This window comes from Haliotis rufescens, unplaced genomic scaffold (genome assembly GCF_023055435.1).
Source record: "Haliotis rufescens isolate VD_foot unplaced genomic scaffold, xgHalRufe1.0.p SCAF_1, whole genome shotgun sequence".
Lineage (NCBI taxonomy): Eukaryota > Metazoa > Mollusca > Gastropoda > Lepetellida > Haliotidae > Haliotis > Haliotis rufescens.
The window spans coordinates 77,314,583-77,334,466 of NW_025963779.1; the positions used below are offsets into that span (position 1 = coordinate 77,314,583).

The 19,884-nt window shown below is 43.4% G+C and overlaps 1 protein-coding gene across 1 annotated transcript in view; it reads right to left on the minus strand.

Moving 5' to 3' along the window:
- LOC124147862 (prolyl endopeptidase-like) overlaps positions 1–19,850 on the minus strand; it is a 36,307-nt gene extending 16,457 nt beyond the window's left edge. Inside the window, exons 1-10 of the mRNA XM_046518666.2 lie at positions 19,700–19,850; positions 18,653–18,780; positions 16,764–16,859; positions 15,730–15,898; positions 14,662–14,763; positions 11,934–12,076; positions 10,793–10,908; positions 9,393–9,442; positions 8,671–8,766; positions 2,260–2,364 (exon numbers count right to left, since the gene is read on the minus strand). Of these exons, the coding sequence (XP_046374622.2) occupies positions 2,260–2,364; positions 8,671–8,766; positions 9,393–9,442; positions 10,793–10,908; positions 11,934–12,076; positions 14,662–14,763; positions 15,730–15,898; positions 16,764–16,859; positions 18,653–18,780; positions 19,700–19,765 (1,071 nt within the window). The 5' untranslated portion in view covers positions 19,766–19,850. The remainder of the gene's footprint in view (positions 1–2,259; positions 2,365–8,670; positions 8,767–9,392; positions 9,443–10,792; positions 10,909–11,933; positions 12,077–14,661; positions 14,764–15,729; positions 15,899–16,763; positions 16,860–18,652; positions 18,781–19,699) is intronic.
- Between the last annotated feature and the right edge of the window lie 34 nt (positions 19,851–19,884).

A 19,884-nucleotide genomic window follows, 5' to 3' on the forward strand; every position in this document is an offset into this window, starting at 1 on the left:
TCGGTAGTGCACGGGCCGGCGCCCGCCACCCCTCCGCTGGGGAGCGACCTCGAGCCGGCGCCGAAGCCCGGTCTGAGATCGTCCCCGAGACCAAGTTGCCTGCCTCGGCCGACGCCGGGCATATCACAAGGTCTCGAAGCCGCGTCCGGCGCCGACAACGGGGAAGGCTCGGTCCGCATCTCCTCTCGGAGCTGAGACTTTACCTCCTCCATCATCGACGCCATCTGCGACTTAAGTAACGCAGAAAAGTCTGCCAAAGACAGTGCAGGAGAGGGTGCAGTGCTTACTACGGGGACCCTCGAGCCTTCTCCCCCGGCCCCCGGAGAGGGAGCGGGGGAGACAATCTCGGCAGCTTTTTTACCCTTTTTAGATGGGGAGGGGGGGGATGTCTTAGTAGATCTGATATCTACCCCCGCCTTTAATAGACCTCTTTAAAGTGGAACAAGTCAACTTGTCTCTTTTGGGGGCCCCGGGGGGTAAAGGCAATGTCCTCCGCCAGACATATTCGGCAGCGTTCGTGCCTGTCTTAGAACAACCCGCACACAGTTTGAAGGTCTTGTAAACAAGACCGTAATTTCTGAGGTGGGCGGGAAGGGTATCAACGTGTATCAGTGCGATATAAAGATCGGAAAGAAACGTGCATAAATTGTGAAACTAGAAGCAAAGGCGTAATGTAGAATGCGATTTGTAACGCGATACTAATAGCCAATGTGTAGTATAATTATAACACCAAAGGGGCGTGTTACGCGCTAAGGTGTAAAAACCCGTAAAAAAGGTAAGTGTAGTTTATGAATTAACACACCACCTTGGGTTTTGTAAAGGAAAAAATTGTAGACCAATGCTGTATGATATAACAAAACCCCAAGCCGTTTCTTAATGGCCTTGGTGTTACATGTATCAGCCCGTGGAACTACAATATGGACGCCATTACGGCCATTTGAATTCAAAGGTACCGTGCACGTGGCGTATTATTACAACTCTATAACTTCACAATGCGAGGTATTACGCCTTTGCAAAGAAAGAAATGTACCATACATACAGTTTGGTCAGCCATGGTTCTTGTCGAACGATAGATTTCTCTTATTTTTGTCTTGTGTGAAAAATCAACACGTCTGTCTCTTACAGATGACATAAGGAAAGTGATTTGGGTGAGAGTTGCTCCCCCTGGCGTGAGGCGCCGTTGGGGGTGAGGCCCCGTAAGGGTGGTCGTATATCATACAAAAACGAAGTTTTTTGTGTGGTAACATTTTTTATTAAGGAAAATGGTTACAACTATGTCATATAGATTTTCTTGAGCAAGGAAAATGCAATAAGTGCCCCAAGGAGGATTTAATCAGAAAGAGAACTGGAAAGTTGTGTGCCAGTGATCAAACTTTTGCACATGTTATTTTTAATACCGTATTCGACGTAATAAGCGCCCTGCTCTAACAAGCGCCCACAGCGATATTTGCGAATATATTGGCTAGTGAACAATACCAATTAGCACCCCTTCCGATTAATCAATGTACACAAGACTTAATTATTTGCGTATAATACGCACTCAAGTGTTACATGCACCCTTAATTATGGGCAATTAAATTCTGGAAAAATATATCTGTAGTATATAAACATTTCAGGCTGTCAGCATAAAGCCATAAACCACAAAATTTATCTTTCAACTCTTCACTTTTCACCAAAATAATCTTCTAATAAGAGCCCCCTATTTCTTATTTTGAAAGCACCCTGGGCGCTTATTATGTCAAATACGGTAAGGACGAGGTGGTGTGATGAAATGGCAAGTCCCCAGCTCTCTACTGCTTAGAGGTGACCGCATCCAACCGGGTGGTCTTCATGCCTTGGTTGATTGAGTGGCTTTGTAACCCAGGGTATGGCAAGTTCCTATAACCTTTGGTTTGCCTGTATTTAGTTTGTTGTTTGTTGCATTAAGCGTTTAAGAGGTCACCTTCTGCCTAAGCAATATCGGCTGACCTGTCTCTCTTTGGGACTCAGGTGTGTCAGTAGGGTACACATATCTATTGTGGGTTTGGAATTCACATTATTTCTGTTTTTGTATTGATATGATTTCTATTTCCGTATATTGATATAATTTCATTTATATTCTCGGCTGCTCTGCTTATATACGTTCGAGTAGCTGTCCATCTCTCAGAAATAGAGTTAGTTAAATGTAATTAGTTATGAGCCGCCATGATATAGCTGGAATAACACTGATTGCAGGGAAAACAACAAACAAAAGCATATACCATACATGATAGATCTCACCTTGACGTCTTTGAGGTAGCAGAGGATGAGCTTGTCCTTGTTGACGCAGGCAGCCCACTCAAGCACTGACTTCTCATCCTCGTCCACTAGAGTTTGCCAGTTACTCTGAAACATCATCATTCAATCTGTATCCTGTACATGACAACAAACAAACAAGGGGTCTCTCAACCATATGAAGGGTAAATAAAAATAATGGGTTTTTCAGATTAAAAACGATGTTTTATTGGTCTGTTTTCAGTCGTACAATTGGGTATCTCATACCTCTAGTCGCACGTTAAAAGGAAGCCAGAAGCTGGAATGTAAACAATAAACTTGTTTCCGTCCGGTTGCGCACGCACCTCCCGATGACATGCCACAAATCTCGAAGAATAAGCCATCAAGCAGGACTGGACTGGATTACTTCCCAGTGGGGATGGCTGGGTGGGAACGTACGACTGAAAACAGACCAATAAAACATCGTTTTTAATCTGAAAAACCCATGTTTTAGTCTGTTTTCAGTCGTACAATTGGGTAGAATTCGACGGAACACTGGAAGGAGGGTCTGGAAAGTAATCCGGAAGTGACCTCTGTCACGTCGAATGTACCAAGTTCCTCACCCCTGTAGTGACAATAGAACATTCGACCAGATGCACGGACGAGACAAATTGTTTATCACGAACGCACAGCATGGTTAATGCTCATCGACACAACTAATTATCGATGCGACAGGACAACTGCACGCGTCAGTTGAACTGCGATCGAAGTGGTCGACGTATAGTTTAGTTACAGAGCAACTCGCAGTATACAAGGTAACTAAAACAGCATGTTTAATGCTCTTCGACCCACAAGTAAGTATCGATGCGACAAGGCAACTGCACACGACAGTTGAATTGCGATCGAAGTGTAGACGGCATATAATTTAGTTTCAGAACGACTCGTCGTATCCAAGGTAACTAAAACAGCATGTTTAATGCTCTTCGACCCACAAGTAAGTATCGATGCGACAGGACAACTGCACACGTCAGTTGAGGTGCGATCGAAACGTGGTCGGCTTATAATGTAGTTACAGAACGACTCGTCGTAGGCAAGGTAACTAAAACAGCAAGTTTAATGCTCTTCGACACACTACTAATTATCGATGCGACAGGACAACTGCACGCGTCAGTTGAACTGCGATCGAAGTGGTCGACGTATAGTTTAGTTACAGAGCAACTCGCAGTATACAAGGTAACTAAAACAGCATGTTTAATGCTCTTCGACCCACAAGTAACTATCGATGCGACAGGACAACTGCACACGACAGTTGAATTGCGATCGAAGTGTGGACGGTATATAATTTAGTTTCAGAACGACTCGTCGTATCCAAGGTAACGAAAAATAGCATGGTTAATGCTCTTCGACACACAACAAATTATCGATGCGACATGACAACTGCACACGTCAGATGAATTGCGATCGAAGTGTGGTCGGCGCATAATTTAGTTACAGAGCAACTCGCAGTATACAAGGTAACTAAAAAATACGAGCAGTACTTCTTGTCTGAGACAATGTCGAAGGCGACCTGATCGAGAGGCTCGTAAGTCTAACTAGACAGGTAGCGCAGAACGATATCGAGGTCCCAGGCCGGCAGTCGGAATTAATGTGACTCATCTTCAACCATGAAGGCACGTAGAATTTTCTGCAATTCCGGTATTTTAGTGAGCCTGTCGCCCGTAGGAGACGGCTCGTCTAGGTAGAAGGTGACCCTGATCGCCTGCCGATGGAGCCATTCTACGACCGTCTTCATGATCCGTGTGATGAAGTCTTCCCCCTACCGGTAGCTCGTCTAAAGGTAGTAGGCTCCGACGACGGTGACGGCGGGGAAAAGGGACCTCACTACCTCCCCCGCTGGCTCGCTGTCGACAGCATAGCAAGCGGTTGTAGCTGGAGACGAACAGCAGTGTCCATGGATCCCCAATGCCTGTCTACTACAAGAATCTTGGAGGGCGCTGGTTTATTGAAGAGTAGCCCCCAATCCAAGTCCCTTCTCATGAGTGACGAAAACGGCATGCCAGAGATCGGGTAACGCGATCGAACAGGTGGTTTGCTGAAACTCTGCCCCTGCAGAGCAGAGGCAAGTTCTGGTCCATATCGTGAGCCATGGCTCTGAAGACATCGGGAGGAGACGTCGATTGTGTGGATGTAGATGAAGGTACTGGTGTACTGGTCGATGGTCCATGGACCTCCGACGTAGTCGAATCCTTCTTGGTCGACGCCGTCGAGGCGAGTACCGCTGTCGTGATCTGGGCTATCAAAGCCGGGTCGATATGAAAGTGAGACGAGGGTGCCGATCGGTCATTATCTCTACGACGCTGTCGTCACAATCCATCGTCGACGTCGATTGTGTAGGCGTAGATGAAGGAACCGGTGTACAGGACGATGGTCCATGGACCTCCGACGTAGTCGAACCCTTCTCGGTCGACGCCGTCAAGGCGAGTACCGCCGCCGTCATCTGGCCTATCAAAGCCGGGTCGATATGAAAGTGAGACAAGGGTGCCGATCGGTCATTATCTCTACGACGCTGTCGTCACAATCCATCGTCGACGTCGATTGTGTAGGCGTAGATGAAGGAACCGGTGTACAGGACGATGGTCCATGGACCTCCGACGTAGTCGAACCCTTCTCGGTCGACGCCGTCAAGGCGAGTACCGCCGCCGTCATCTGGCCTATCAAAGCCGGGTCGATATGAAAGTGAGACGAGGGTGACGATCGATCATTATCTCTACGACGCTGTCGTCACAATCCATCGTCGACGTCGATTGTGTAGGCGTAGATGAAGGAACCGGTGTACAGGACGATGGTCCATGGACCTCCGACGTAGTCGAACCCTTCTCGGTCGACGCCGTCAAGGCGAGTACCGCCGCCGTCATCTGGCCTATCAAAGCCGGGTCGATATGAAAGTGAGACGAGGGTGACGATCGATCATTACCTCTACGACGCTGATCTCCCAAAAACTCCCTTCGAAGGCGTCGCACGTCCCCGTGGGGACGAGGGCTACGATCTCTAACTGTAGAAGTACTACGATCCCCATCGTAGTTATCGTCCGAATCGAACTCCGGACGACCTCGAAGGCGATGAACGTCCTCGTGTCGTTTACTGTCTCTCGACGAGGCACTCGACCTGTCGTCCCGTGAACGGGAACGACTTCTAGAGAGGGATCTGTGTTCACTGTCGACCCGCACGACGTTCCTATCGTCGTAGGTAGGACGAGAGACGGACCGACTTGGGACTGTAGTCCCCTCGTGGTCCTCGTCACCACCCGGTCCCGTCGTAACGGGGGTGGCTGAGTGACGCTCTCGATCAACCGATTGACGAAGATCAGTCGTGCGGGTAGTATCATCAGCAGGCGAACGGTCACGTGTCTTGTCGAAAACATAAGTTGACTGAGGCGGGTCTTTTTCAACTGATTTCTTGGGTGTGGCCGACGCGCCACCCCCAGGGCCAGATGTAGGGGGTGAAGAGTCCAAGGATCCACCCGATGACCTCCTCTGCTTGTAGCGCTGGTCAGCGGCCCGCTTCGCCAACCTACGAAGATACAAGTTAAAGTTGATAGAAGACAAATGCTCACATTCTTTACAACGTTTATTCCACGAACACGTTGAAAACCCGTCCTTATTTATGCAGGAAGGACAATACTTGTGAGGATCTACTTTAGACAGTTTTCCTTGACACGAGGCACAAATGCCCGACATGTTGCCACGTGTATAATCAAGTGAAACACGTGTTGAACCCAAACAATGGATCACCAAGGATTACATTCCAGGAATCTACAGGTAAGACATATTATTATTACACTATTAGAACAACAACTGTAGACACACGATAAGTACTAGTATAATACAAACTAGCAGTCTATCGCGAAAGTCCTTCTCGAGGGAGCGACCAGCTCAGAGGCGCGCTGAGAGATTTGTGGCATGTCATCGGGAGGTGCGTGCGCAACCGGACGGAAACAAGTTTATTGTTTACATTCCAGCTTCTGGCTTCCTTTTAACGTGCGACTAGAGGTATGAGATACCCAATTGTACGACTGAAAACAGACTAAAACATAACATTATACATGTAATAACAACAACAATAATAATAATGTAAACAAATATGGCATGTATCATGTTTATAATAATAAATGCATATCAGTGTCATAACTCGACCCTAAAGCCATGCTATATATATGCATGGGCGGATACAGAGGGGGGGGTGCGGAGGTGCGCATCCCCCCTTATTATTTCGAAAAATATCTTTATTTCTGTATAAATTACCACCAAAGACAATAAATAGATCTTAGTTGTGCACCCCCCCTTTTCAAAAAAGCTGTATCCACCCATGTATATGATATATGCATGAACACAAAATGCCATTTAGAAAGTGGTCAAATGTAACAAATGTTACATTTGGGATAACACTTTCTTAGTAAAGTACAGATTCTCATACGTTTTTGGGTTGAGTCACGTCTGGGATTCGAACCCACACTTGCCAGAGTGAGGCACCTAATCACCAGCACACACAGTCAGCGATCTAACCCAGTTGTCAGACTTTCATTTTGGGGGGAGCCTCGGTGGCTGCGTCGGTGGCTCAACCCCAAAAAGTACGAGAATCTGTACTTTACTAAGAGTGAGTGAGTGAGTGAGTTGGGTTTAACGCCACTTTTAACAGTATTCCAGTTATATCGCGGCGTGTCAGCTTAATGTGGGAGGAAAGCCCGAAGTGATGCAGGTCTCGGACGTTTACCACTTCAGTGAAACCCACGAGCACTGGTAGTGTGCTGACAAACCTATAAACATAATTGCCGCAAACCGGGATTCGAACCCACAATCATAGGTTTCTGGCGAGCCCAAGGGACGCAACTCTGCACAGCGAATTGGGGTGCCTTAGACGACTGGGCCACCCATGCCCCCACTTTACTAAGAAAGTGTTATTCCAAATATAATACTTGTTACATGATATATGCATATACATCATTGCCCTTTAAAAGTTGAGGAACTTCTTATGACAATTTACATCAGTTTTTGGACCACTGATAAAAAGTGAGGTTGGCTATGTCGGGCAACATAGCTCTAAATCATACACACAGTGTGTTTAGTGTCAAATGTTGCCATTGTTAGTTATTTAGATATTAAAAGTTTGGAACAATTTCTTTTTCTGAAGCCTTTCAGGTGAATGCTGAAATCTAGAGGAGCGTAGCTTTGAAACCTTCAAGTGCAGACTGTTTATCATACACATTTTGTCCACTCAATCCTCATTTTAGCCACCCTTTCATAAAAGGCAGCCCTCTGGAAGGTCACATGATGAATAGATAAACTTATCTAATGACGATGCACAAAGAGTAAGTCCATGAGGGAGTAGGGTTTTATGCTTCTTTCATCCCTATCCCAGCATTGTTATGGCAGGAGACACCAGAGTGAGTGAGTGAGTGAGTGAGTGAGTGAGTGAGTGAGTGACGATGCACAAAGAGTAAGTCCATGAGGGAGTAGGGCTTTATGCTTCTTTCATCACTATCCCAGCATTGTTATGGCAGGAGACACCAGAGTGAGTGAGTGAGTGAGTGAGTGAGTGAGTGAGTGAGTGACGATGCACAAAGAGTAAGTCCATGAGGGAGTAGGGCTTTATGCTTCTTTCATCACTATCCCAGCATTGTTATGGCAGGAGACACCAGAGTGAGTGAGTGAGTGAGTGAGTGAGTGAGTGAGTGAGTGAGTGAGTGAGTGAGTGAGTGAGTGAGTGAGTGAGTGAGTGAGTGACGATGCACAAAGAGTAAGTCCATGAGGGAGTAGGGCTTTATGCTTCTTTCATCCCTATCCCAGCATTGTTATGGCAGGAGACACCAGAGTGAGTGAGTGAGTGAGTTTGGTTTAACGCCCTTTTTAACAGTATTCCAGTTATATCTCGGCGTGTCAGCTTAATGTGGGAGGAAAGTCCGAAGTGATGCAGGTCTCAGACGTTTACCACTTCAGTGAAACCCACGAGCATGGGTATGGTGCTGACAAACCTAGAAACATAATCGGGGCGAACCGGGATTCGAACCCACAATCATAGGTTTCTGGCGTGCCCAAGGGACGCAACTCTGCACAGGGAAACGCGGCGCCTTAGACTACTGGGCCACCCGTGCCCCCCGGACTAATAGAGAATCTCATCTGTCTTTTAATATAAACCATGTCAACACAAGTCCAGATATTTGACATCAATAGACACAAGGGTGAGATTCTATTTAGTATTATCCGGTGCCTTAGACGACTGGGCCACCCGTGCCCCCTGGAGATACCAGAAACTGTCTTTGTACATTGTAGCCATGTGGGGTAACAAAGTGGAATCTTCAGTGTAACAAGCAAATGTTTTGATGACATGGCTATATTTGTTGACGGTGTGAGAGTTGGTGTGCAGAGAGACGCCTGGGTGTACCTGATCAGGATCAGCGAAGTCGATGTTGATGAGTTTGTATCTTGATGCATCCAGGTTGGTCTTGAAGGTGAACTTGCTGCCATCATTTGTGATATACTGAAACAGACATTGTACAAACGGTCACTATACTGGCAGGCCTAAACCAGAAAGTATCATAGTTTAGTCAGTATTGTTTATTCACTGGGTACAGGGGATTCGTAGTGTACTGTAAGGGTGTCCGTGTTGTACTGTAAGGGTGCCCGTGTTGTACTGTAAGGGTGTCAGTGTTGTACTGTAAGGGGATCAGTGAGTATGATTTAATGATAGCAGTATGTCTTAATAGGGGAGGAGAGGGAGAGGGAGAGGAAGGGGGAGAGGGAAGAGGAGAGAGGGAAGAGGAGAGGGAGGGGGAGAGGGAAGAGGAGAGAGGGAAGAGGAGAGGGAGAAACTGTTTGAAACCTATTTCCTTTTGTAGACTCAAACAATGGCTTGTCTGTGTACAGTCAGGCACACACGGCAGTTGGTCATATCTCATGTGACACCATTGTGTCTCCTCAATGCATTGAATATGTTGAAACCTCAGACAGGCTTTCCTGAATCATATGTAGGGTAATATAAAACCATCTGGTAGTGAGAGGTGGTAGGTTGCAGCACTTCCTGGTTCTATCAGTAGGAGGGTCAACAACACGCACACAACAAACACTGTCAGTGGGTAGAGGGGTCAGGATTATACTTGGGCTCACCTCATATTCAGCATCAAAGTTATCCACAATCTTGACGTAGGATAAAACACCTGAAACAAAAAACAGTCAGTTACACATATCATAATGATAGGCAGTACAAGTGTACAGGAAATCTCTGACACTACAAGCATTCAGACAAGCATGGGGTACTGGGGCTCCATTATGTCCAGAATCCCCTAAGAGAGACAAGCATGGGGTACTGGGGTTCTATTCTGCCCACAATCCTCAAAGGGAGACAAGTATGGGGTACTGGGGCTCTATTCTGCCCACAATCCTCAAAGGGAGACAAGCATGGGGTACTGGGGCTCTATTCTGCCTACAATCCTCAAAGGGAGACAAGCATGGGGTACTGGGGCTCTATTCTGCCCACAATCCTCAAAGGAAGACAAGCATGGGGTACTGGGGCTCTATTCTGCCCACAATCCTCAAAGGGAGACAAGCATGGGGTACTGGGGCTCTATTCTGCCCACAATCCTCAAAGGGAGACAAGCATGGGGTACTGGGGCTCTATTCTGCCCACAATCCTCAAAGGGAGACAAGCATGGGGTACTGGGGCTCTATTCTGCCCACAATCCTCAAAGATAGAGAAGCATGGGGTACTGGGGCTCTATTCTGCCCACAATCCTCAAAGGGAGACAAGCATGGGATACTGGGGCTCTATTCTGCCCACAATCCTCAAAGGGAGACAAGCATGGGATACTGGGGCTCTATTCTGCCCACAATCCTCAAAGGGAGACAAGCATGGGGTACTGGGGCTCTATTCTGCCCACAATCCTCAAAGGGAGACAAGCATGGGGTACTGGGGCTCTATTCTGCCCACAATCCTCAAAGGGAGACAAGCATGGGGTACTGGGGCTCTATTCTGCCCACAATCCTCAAAGGGAGACAAGCATGGGGTACTGGGGCTCTATTCTGCCCACAATCCTCAAAGATAGAGAAGCATGGGGTACTGGGGCTCTATTCTGCCCACAATCCTCAATGGGAGACAAGCATGGGGTACTGGGGCTCTATTCTGCCCACAATCCTCAAAGGAAGACAAGCATGGAGTACTGGGGCTCTATTCTGCCTGGAATCCTCAAAGAGGGACAAGTATGAAGTACCAAGGATGGTGGTCAGGCTCGCTGACTGGGTTAATGCATGACATCGTATCCAAATTACTTAGATCGATGCTCATGATGTCAATCACTTGTTTGTCTGGTCCAGACTTGAGTATTTACAGACCGCCCGCCGTCATATGGCTGGAGTTAAACAACAAACAAACAAAACAACCAAACAAAAACAAAAAACCACAATACAAAACAAAACAAAACAAACAACCAGTACAGGTTACTCGGGACCTATTCCAACATTGATTCCCAGAGGGTGAATTATTCCTCGATCGATAAATTGCTGAAACTGACCTCGTATTTCATTTTGCATTGACTTGAGGTCGACGTAGTAGAGCCTGTTGACCGGGTCGCATCCTTCATGGATGGTCATCACCAGGTACCTGCCACAGTCACTGACCTCTGCACCACTGGAACACAACACTAGAAACTCAACCTAAGGTCACACTGAAGACAAAGTGGAGATCCAGCCTTCAGTCGGACTTGCTGCCATCAGGACAGTCAATGTGGGGATCACTCGACCATTCCTGAATGTTTACAGAAATATCTGCCATGCTGTACACACATAGTTATAATGCAGGCACATGTGTATGTCTGTGTGATGAGAAGGAAAGCATGTTTGTTTGTTGTTTAACGCCATACTCAGCAATATTCCAGCTACATGTTGGCGGTTTATAAATAATCGTGTCTGGACAAGACAATCCAGTGCTTGATATCATTAACATTGATCCACGCAATTGGGATACGATGACATGCATCAACCAAGTCAGCGTGCCTGACGACCCGATCCCGTTAGTCGCCTCTTACGACAAGCACAGTTGCTTTTACAGCAAGCATGGGCTGCTGAAGACCTATTCTATCCTTCTATGCCAGACCTTCATGGGACGAGAAGGAAAGTGAGGGATCAGGGACAGGTAACTCTGGTTGGTCCAAGTCTAGGGCAAAGAGCACCCCCGATGTCGAAGATCTGTACTATATGTTAGAAATGAAGAAGAAAATTCAAAGCATTGTGTCAAGATAGCAACAATCATGTAATGCTTTTGGACATTGTTCAACACAAAAGTTATCTGTAATTTTCTGAAGCACTCTCTCTCTACATGAACACTCACAATTATGAGAGTCACTCTGGAATTCTATGACGTGACGATAAAATGGATGAACTCACCTGCTTAGCAGGACATGGAAAACACAACTAAATCAAAGTTGTTCTGATACAAATTGATCCAGCTTCATATCTAATTCATATGGTATCCATTTTGCCAAGTTAAATAGCACATGTTTAATATTTTCAAAAAAAGAATGTGAAAATTCCAAAATATTTCTGGGATCCAATCCCATTTATTAAACATTTTTAACCAATCAGATTTCACCCTACTATTCATTTACTAAGTTGTGCAAACTGTGGATCACAGGATGAACAATCTCCCAGACTCACATCATCCATCGAGGGTGTTCTGGAAACTCGGCAACAAGGACATCCTCTGACTGGTCCGTTCCTAGTCGATGATAGAAGAGCTTCTGATCTACATTCATCGTGGTCTCGGTTCCATCGGACTTGCCTTGTTGCTTCAAGTATCTCTGTGATGGGAGATGGGAAGCTGAGGGAATTACTGATGCACTGTAGCTCTCCACGTCCGATAGACGAACACAGATGGCAAGTGAAAATATGGTAAACAACGATGCAACTCTACAGTATCAAAAGACAAACAACATTCAAGAAATACTATTTTCCCAAAACATACTTCCTTGAGAAGCCCCCCATGAAGATCTTGGATAGATTAGGTCTTCAGCAACCCATGCGTGTCACAAGAGGCGACTAACAGGATCAGGTGGTCACGCTCTCTGACTTGGCTGATGCATGTCATCGTATCCCAATTGTGTGGATCGATGCTCATGATTTCAATCACTGGATTGCCTGGTCCAGACTCAGTTATTAACAAACCGAGTGCGGCGTTAAACAACAAATAAACAAACAAATCCTTGAGAAGCCTCATGGGTATCACTGTAGAAAACTTTCATGAATCAATATTAGACAGTAATTAGAGGTACCTTCCACAAATCACAAACAACATCCTAAGCAAACAGTTAGATTTAGGTCTGAATGAATGTGTAAGGCTTTGTCAAAAAGGTTTGCAAGGAAAAAAACCCTGCAGGTGGGCAGAGGGGAGGTACTTGTCAAACTACCCAAATACTACTACAAAGATGCTCTTATAATGCAGTGTCCTAGGTAGTGACCCCTACTCATGATGTTGCCAGGTGAGGTGAGGTGAAAGGGGGCTTAACGTCGCGTCCAAGATTATTAGACTTACATGGCGAATATTCAGACCAATGCTGATAAATAGTGCTAGCCCACTGAGATACTGAAGTTTAACACGAATACCCCACTCAGGCACATTATACTGACTCTGAGCCGACCAGTCCTTGTTTTCATCCCTTAATTCCGAGCGCCAGGCAGGGTAACAATAAGTACCTTGTTTAACGTCTTTTGGTATGATGGGGCCGGGGATCGAACCCCGAACCTTCCGCTCTCCGGGTGGTGGCTCTACCACCAGACCACAAATCATTGCACTGCCAAAGTGCTTATTCAAGAGTTGATCATGTTACATAAACCTGTCATCCCAATATGTCAGATAGTATTCTGATGGACAATGTTTTGAAGGGTGAATGGGAGTTTTGTTCTAAGCCAAGATCAGAAAGATTACTACATTACTCCGCTCTACACACTATGGCCATTCAATCAACATCTTTTTCCGATCAAGATAACCAGCAGCCACTGTGACCCACTCATGTCATCTCTGGGATAATGGTTTATAGTAGGTAGATGACATGTAGAAGATAATTATAGGAAACAGTTTCTAGATAGGTCAGCTTGTCTGCTGCTGCACTCGGCAATATTCCAGCTATATCACACTCGCCTGTAAATATCCTGCCCCTTAACAACAGGCAAATAGTATTGCTCACAGAACCTCTACTTGTAAGACAAAAGAGCTGGTGTGGACCCGACAAACAAGTGGATGATATTATGAGTCAAGTCCCAGGTACAACAATCAACCAAGTGACATCTTCCCCAGGCAAGAGAGTTAACTGACTTTAAAAGTCCAGTTTCCACCCTTGCCGAACTAGGGTGGAATTCCTGGGGTCCATAGTAGCGCCACCAGTGGCTATTACGAGTTATGTCCCTTCTATGCCTCTCCTATGGACCAATCAGATTCCACCTCTTGTATCCCTTACGTTTTCTTTAAACAAAATGGTGGCGCCCAGTCAAGACGATCTGATCGATAATCAAAATCTATATTGTGATAAAACAGGTCTTACATCGCAAAGTGCATTAAATCATGTGAGCAACTTGATTAAAAACATGAACAGTTTTGGAAAATATCTGTTGACAACAAGTTGGCGGTGCACATGCTTAGCAAATCCTGCAATCGACCAAAATCTGCATGTCAGTTTACAAACCGGATTTTGATTTTGTTGCCTGATTTTGATTGGACTATGCATAGACTTGTTAGCCCAGCCAAAATGTAACTCCATAATACCTGCCGTGTTCGGCAAGGGTGGAAACTGGACTTTCATAGTCAGTTAACTCACTTGCCTCGGGAAGATGCAAAGTGACTGAGCCTGCCCACTCCATGCAAGTTAGTCACCTGCTACAAGTGGTTGTGGAGTGTTCGCTCAACCACTCAGGGAATAACGATGTGATAGACCCTCAGTGTTTACATTTTGTATTATTTAACATGGTTTAAGCAGCGTTAGAAATTGGCACTAGTCCTGTAGTCCTTACCAAACTGCCCAATAGTAAAGGTATCCTAAGGACTAATAGAAATTGGCCCATTTTAAGGGTTTTGCTATATGTTATATGCTATATGGCTAGTGGAAAAAAACTGTTAGTTTCTAACCCTGGTTTAAGCCACATCAATAGTCTATATGTGTTATGAATATTCTTAGTGAATATTTGTGACAACAAAAATATTGAATTGACAGTAATTTAATTTTTTTTTGTTGCAATAAAAAAAGAAAGAATCTTGTATTCTTTTACAGCATATATTGTTTCTTTCACTCTTGCCAAAATCCGAGCATCCTTATAACATGATATAACAAGAATTTACATTGATAGATCTATCCTACAAATATGATGAACTGCCACATTTGTGCAACCATCTCACGTTATAGAAGAGCCCTTTGTGGTCATGGGTCCATGCCATGCTGGAGAACTTGACTCTTTCTAAAGTGTCTGGGAGGTCTTCACCTGATGGCGCTTTCTTAAACTGAAAATAAAGCAAAAATGAAGGGGTTTTTTATTACCGAAACACCTTTTCTGGATCCTGAGACAATGAGACACTGAGTGCCTGTGGCAGGCATACTGGGAGGAACTCATTAGTATGGTAGTTACTGTGCATGGTCTTATTGTTTCTTTGGAAACATAAAAGCGAAAACAATTTCAGATTCACCTAGAACTTATTTATAACATTATGGTTTGTTGGTTTATTGTTTAACGCCACACTCAGCAATATTCCAGCTTTATGACGGCGGTCTGTAAATAATCGAGTCTGGACCAGACAATCCAGTGATTGATACCATGAGCATTGGGATTGATGACATGCATCAACCAAGTCAGCGAGTTGGATCATCCGATTCCGTTAGTCGCCTCTTACGACAAGCATAATCGCCTTTTACGGCAACCATGAGTTGCTGAAGACCTATTCTGTAACATTATGAACATGCTGAATTGAGAAATGGTTAATTTCCATTCGGGAATTTTTTATGACCATTGCTGCAATCTTGGGGCTGACTATTAGCCTCTGAGCAGGTCTAGATAAATCCCTGAACTAAGTATCTATCTAACATGACGCTGACACTTACATGAGTTTACTAAATACAAAAACAAAAACTACTCTATCTACTATATCAAATGTGTTATGTGTTATGTGCACAGGGAACATTAAAACAATATTCCAAGGGTACACGGTTATCATAGAATTCCTATTACACTCCATTTTAACTGCCATTTTAAGATACATGTAGTTTCTGAACAAAGCTGAATACTTCACATAAAAATAACGAACCCCAAGATGAAATGATAAAGTGTCAAGTTTATAAAGGAAACTTGAATGATTATTTTCGAAACATGAGGGTGCACTTCTTGTTGGACCAAGGCAGTGTTTGTATTGTATATTGCTACATCTGGCTGTAGTGATCCTAAAGACAAAGGTACAGTGAAATGGAAGACAAACCTTGATAGTGACCCAATCAGATCCACTCTTGCTAAGGCCATAGGCAAAGAACTGGTCATTCTCGGAGAAAGCAGTGCCCCGCAGTGACACTGTTCCATCTTCAGACAGGGAATTGGGGTCCAGGAACACGGAGGGGTCCGCACCAAGCCCCTTCTGTGCGTACAGAACACTGGAACACAAAGATGTCCCACTGGAGTCTCTTGTACTGAAGCTTACTTTTCACAACATTGTAAGTTTGTTGTAAAAGCCACACTCAGCAATTCCAGCTATCAGTCTGTGCACACAACGTTTGAAGCTACCAGACTGAATATGGCTCGCAGGATTTTTTTCCGTTGATTTTTGTGTTATTGTATGGACTAATGTTTCTGAACTTACTAGACCGAACAGAATCTAACAAGATTTCAGATAGGCTCCAGGCTAGTGGCTGAAGTAGCAGACTGAGCTATGTGATGGCTGTCGGTAAATAATCGAGTCTGGACCAGACAATCCAGTGATTGATATTATGAGCAATGATCCAAGGCGGTGGAGTATGATGAAATGGAAACATAGGGTGTTGGGGATCACTTCTAACCAGAGTCCCTTTGGGGTTTACCTTTCACAAACATATGGAGGAATTAAAGATTTCCTTCAACAACTAATGATCCGACACGTCCACAAATATTATACGTATTCCATATTGATTTGACTGAAGGTTTAGAAAACATTGGAAACAACTGATAAACAAAGAAAAACGTTACTTTTTTTATAATAGAAATAATCAGTCTGACTTTCTGGTTGCCTGTTGAAAGACAGTGTATGTAAATACCATTTTCTGAAGGCAAGTTAAAAAACAGTGAGTGCATAGCTCTTCCGTACTACAAGCAGCGGTGTTGCTATTAATGCTATTTGCCTGTTGCAAGTTAACATGGCTAAGGGACAGGGCAGGTTGATACTATTTTCCAGTTGGACGAAAAGGACAATGTAGGAAAATATGACGTGTACATGTATGTTGCAGCCTTTCATTAGCATCGTCTTTATCAATTGAATGAACAAACCTCTGATTTTGTAGACCTGTGTTATGGTAGTAGTAGAAATATTCGCCATGGCGACCCGGACAACTGTACTTTGGGTAATCCCAGACTTCAGTGATTCTGGACAGAGGTATAGAAAACAGATGAAAACCAATCAAAACCTCTCCTCATTGGAAGAGCATCACACGTTGGCAAAATATCAACAATAGGAAACGGACCACTGAGGGAACAGAATCATACAACATGGAAATCAACACCATCAAAAAACATCTTACGAGTATGTAAAGGTTGTTCACACTGCAGAGAAAGAACAACTATCTTACTTACTCCTCATGAAATGAATATTTTTTTAAATAATATATTTTCAATAGACATATACACTTGAACACAAATTTCAACGTTTGCAAAATGATTTTCCTGCTCATCCCTTAAACAAGAAAACTAAATGGTGTAATTCATATTATTGCACATTCTCCAAAGCCTTCAGCCTACCTATCCTATATGGGATTTCACTGTTAGATTGAAGAAAATCATCCACTGACAGTGACACCTTGAACTTTTTGTGTATTTCTACAATTTTGATAAATTTAATGATTCAAACAAACATACTCTTTTGTGTCCCATAGGCAATGTAAATTATTTGCATCCATTCTTAATTTATATGTGTATAGGACAGAATATCTCACACCCAGGAAACTTCTGCACACCAGGCATCACGTGCACAGGGGTACAGGCTAAAACGGAACCTCAGCAATCGTCACCAACTTCTCTGGTGAAAACAGCACCACTTTTGGCGAAAACGGCTTATAATTGTTGTGTGAAAACGGCACCTCTTTTTGTAATAATGATAAGAGCGATTTATGTAGTAGTATGTATGCTTTATTCACAGTTATTCTTTATTTAGCGTTGTCTTGTATCTTTCCACAAATATCACTGTCATCTTCAAAGTGCAGGAATATTGATGTCTGATATGTCTGATATCCTTTCTTCTGAATCTTCTGATTGTGAACTGATATCAAAGTTCATGCCAATCACCTCTTCTTTAGTGTGATCTACGCATCTTAAACAGCGGAAAGAGAAGTCTTCTTCAGTCTGCCTAATTTCTTGATAACGGGCTACAGAAAGTCACAGTTGTCACATGATACAGCATATTGATTTTTTTCTAACATTCTTTCTGCATGCAACACATCGAAAGGACATAGTGAACAATTGTGATCTGACAGCACCCTGTTATGCATCTTAAATACAGTTTCAGTTTGACACTGAGTTAATTTGAGTAAAGCTACTTAAAACTTCAAACTAGCAATCAAGTGTCGGCAAGGAAATTGGAGTAGAGACAAATTTCGAATGTAAACTTGTTTCAAGGCGATTAACATTTCACATTTTTTTGCATTTGCGAGTGACCATGTGAGCTTCATTAATTTCAATTATTTCAGTAAGTAAGGTGCCGTGTTTACCAGGCAATAGTAGTCGTTTTCACTTTAGGCGAGGAGCTGTTTTCACCAATCAGTGCTATTTTTGCTCGGTGACAGTTTGCTGAGGTATTAGCTAGAATCCCATACACAGTACTCACTGTGACAGCACAAGCTAGGACTGTTACTGTGCACAATCAGCGGTAGAAACTAACATTTTTAGTCCCCTAGTCTTCATAATGACAACATATAGCAAAACCCTTAAAAATGGCAAATTTCTACCAGTCCTTATGATGCCTCAACTATTGGGCAATTTGGCAAGGACTATGGGACTAGAGCCAATTTCTAACGCTGACAATGCTTTAGTCAAGATAACAGTGTGGTCTTGATGATGAACAAACAATTTCCATAAAAACTTATAAATTATAATAATCCATAATAAATGAGTAGTCCTAACTTTGAAAATACTTTCAACTATTGACTGAAGTGACCAAATTGCACCTTGAACTCAGCTTCTCTCTGATGGGACATGCATCAAGGAATGGCTTGGACAGTTCATTCTGAGCTTCTACAAAGGCCTTTGTCTCCTCACTGTCAGGATCCTCCAGCCACCGATAGTACTCTGTCACCTGAACAGATACAAAACAAAAAGTCAAACTTACTGACTAACAAACTAATTGGTGTCAATGATCAGACGATCCATGAAATTAGTAAAGATCACATGTGTCAATGTGTGTGTTAAAGAAGACTGAGCTACAAGGTCTGATTTACTAATTAGGTCTAAAACTGTCCAGACATTGTAATTAGTGTCTTGTTTGTCACCTTTTATACAACACTATAATGTGTAGTTGATGTTAATTAACTTCTACAGTCTTAGTCGTTTATTTCAACCATAAGTATTATCAGAGCTTTAATTCATTATTCTATTGCAATTATACAATGCATGAAATAGTGTTTATTTCACTAATTTCTTTTGACAGATTTACAAATCAACAATAGGATAAAGAACACAAGCATTGTTGAAAGATTAATCTCCAATTGACTCAAACAAAGTGACATTTTAAGTCAGTTAATATTGGACATGTAAAGACTTCTGACTGTATCCCTCCCTCTAAAATTAAGTACATGTATGTATGCATTGCCGCCCAATCCTTTTAATTAGATAATGTGAAAATATGATGTTGACGACTTTGGCAATACTTATAGTCTTTGATTATCAAGGCACCTTTTCCATACCATATAACTTCACTATACCTATCATTTATTAAAGATATTGAAAGCAAGGGGTCCTTGTCATAAAACTAATTTTTAAAAACGAGTTTAGGGAGTCACTAGTTAAAATACAATTGTAAAAGTCCTAAAGAACCACAGGGCGACTTTTAAATTCTAACAATACCATATTATCCTTATTGTGCAGCATTTATTAAATATATTGGCTGTCACGGGGATTTTTTTTTGTCTCATCACTTCAAGAGCCCTAACAGTTCAACCTGTTTCATGATGTTTTTACACAATCCACAATGTGTCATTTTATCAACATCGGTATACCTTGGTGCCGTGATAATCTTCAACAAGTTCGTCACGTCTCGCATTTGGATAAGTAAATTTTCCCATGTTTATCTAAATGCAACTGGACTAAAATGCTGAAAAGTTAAGCGGAAATACGGAGTGCCGGTTATAGTATATGCGTTGCAACACCTTTACATTACTGTTTCAAGAACTCTAAAAAGATT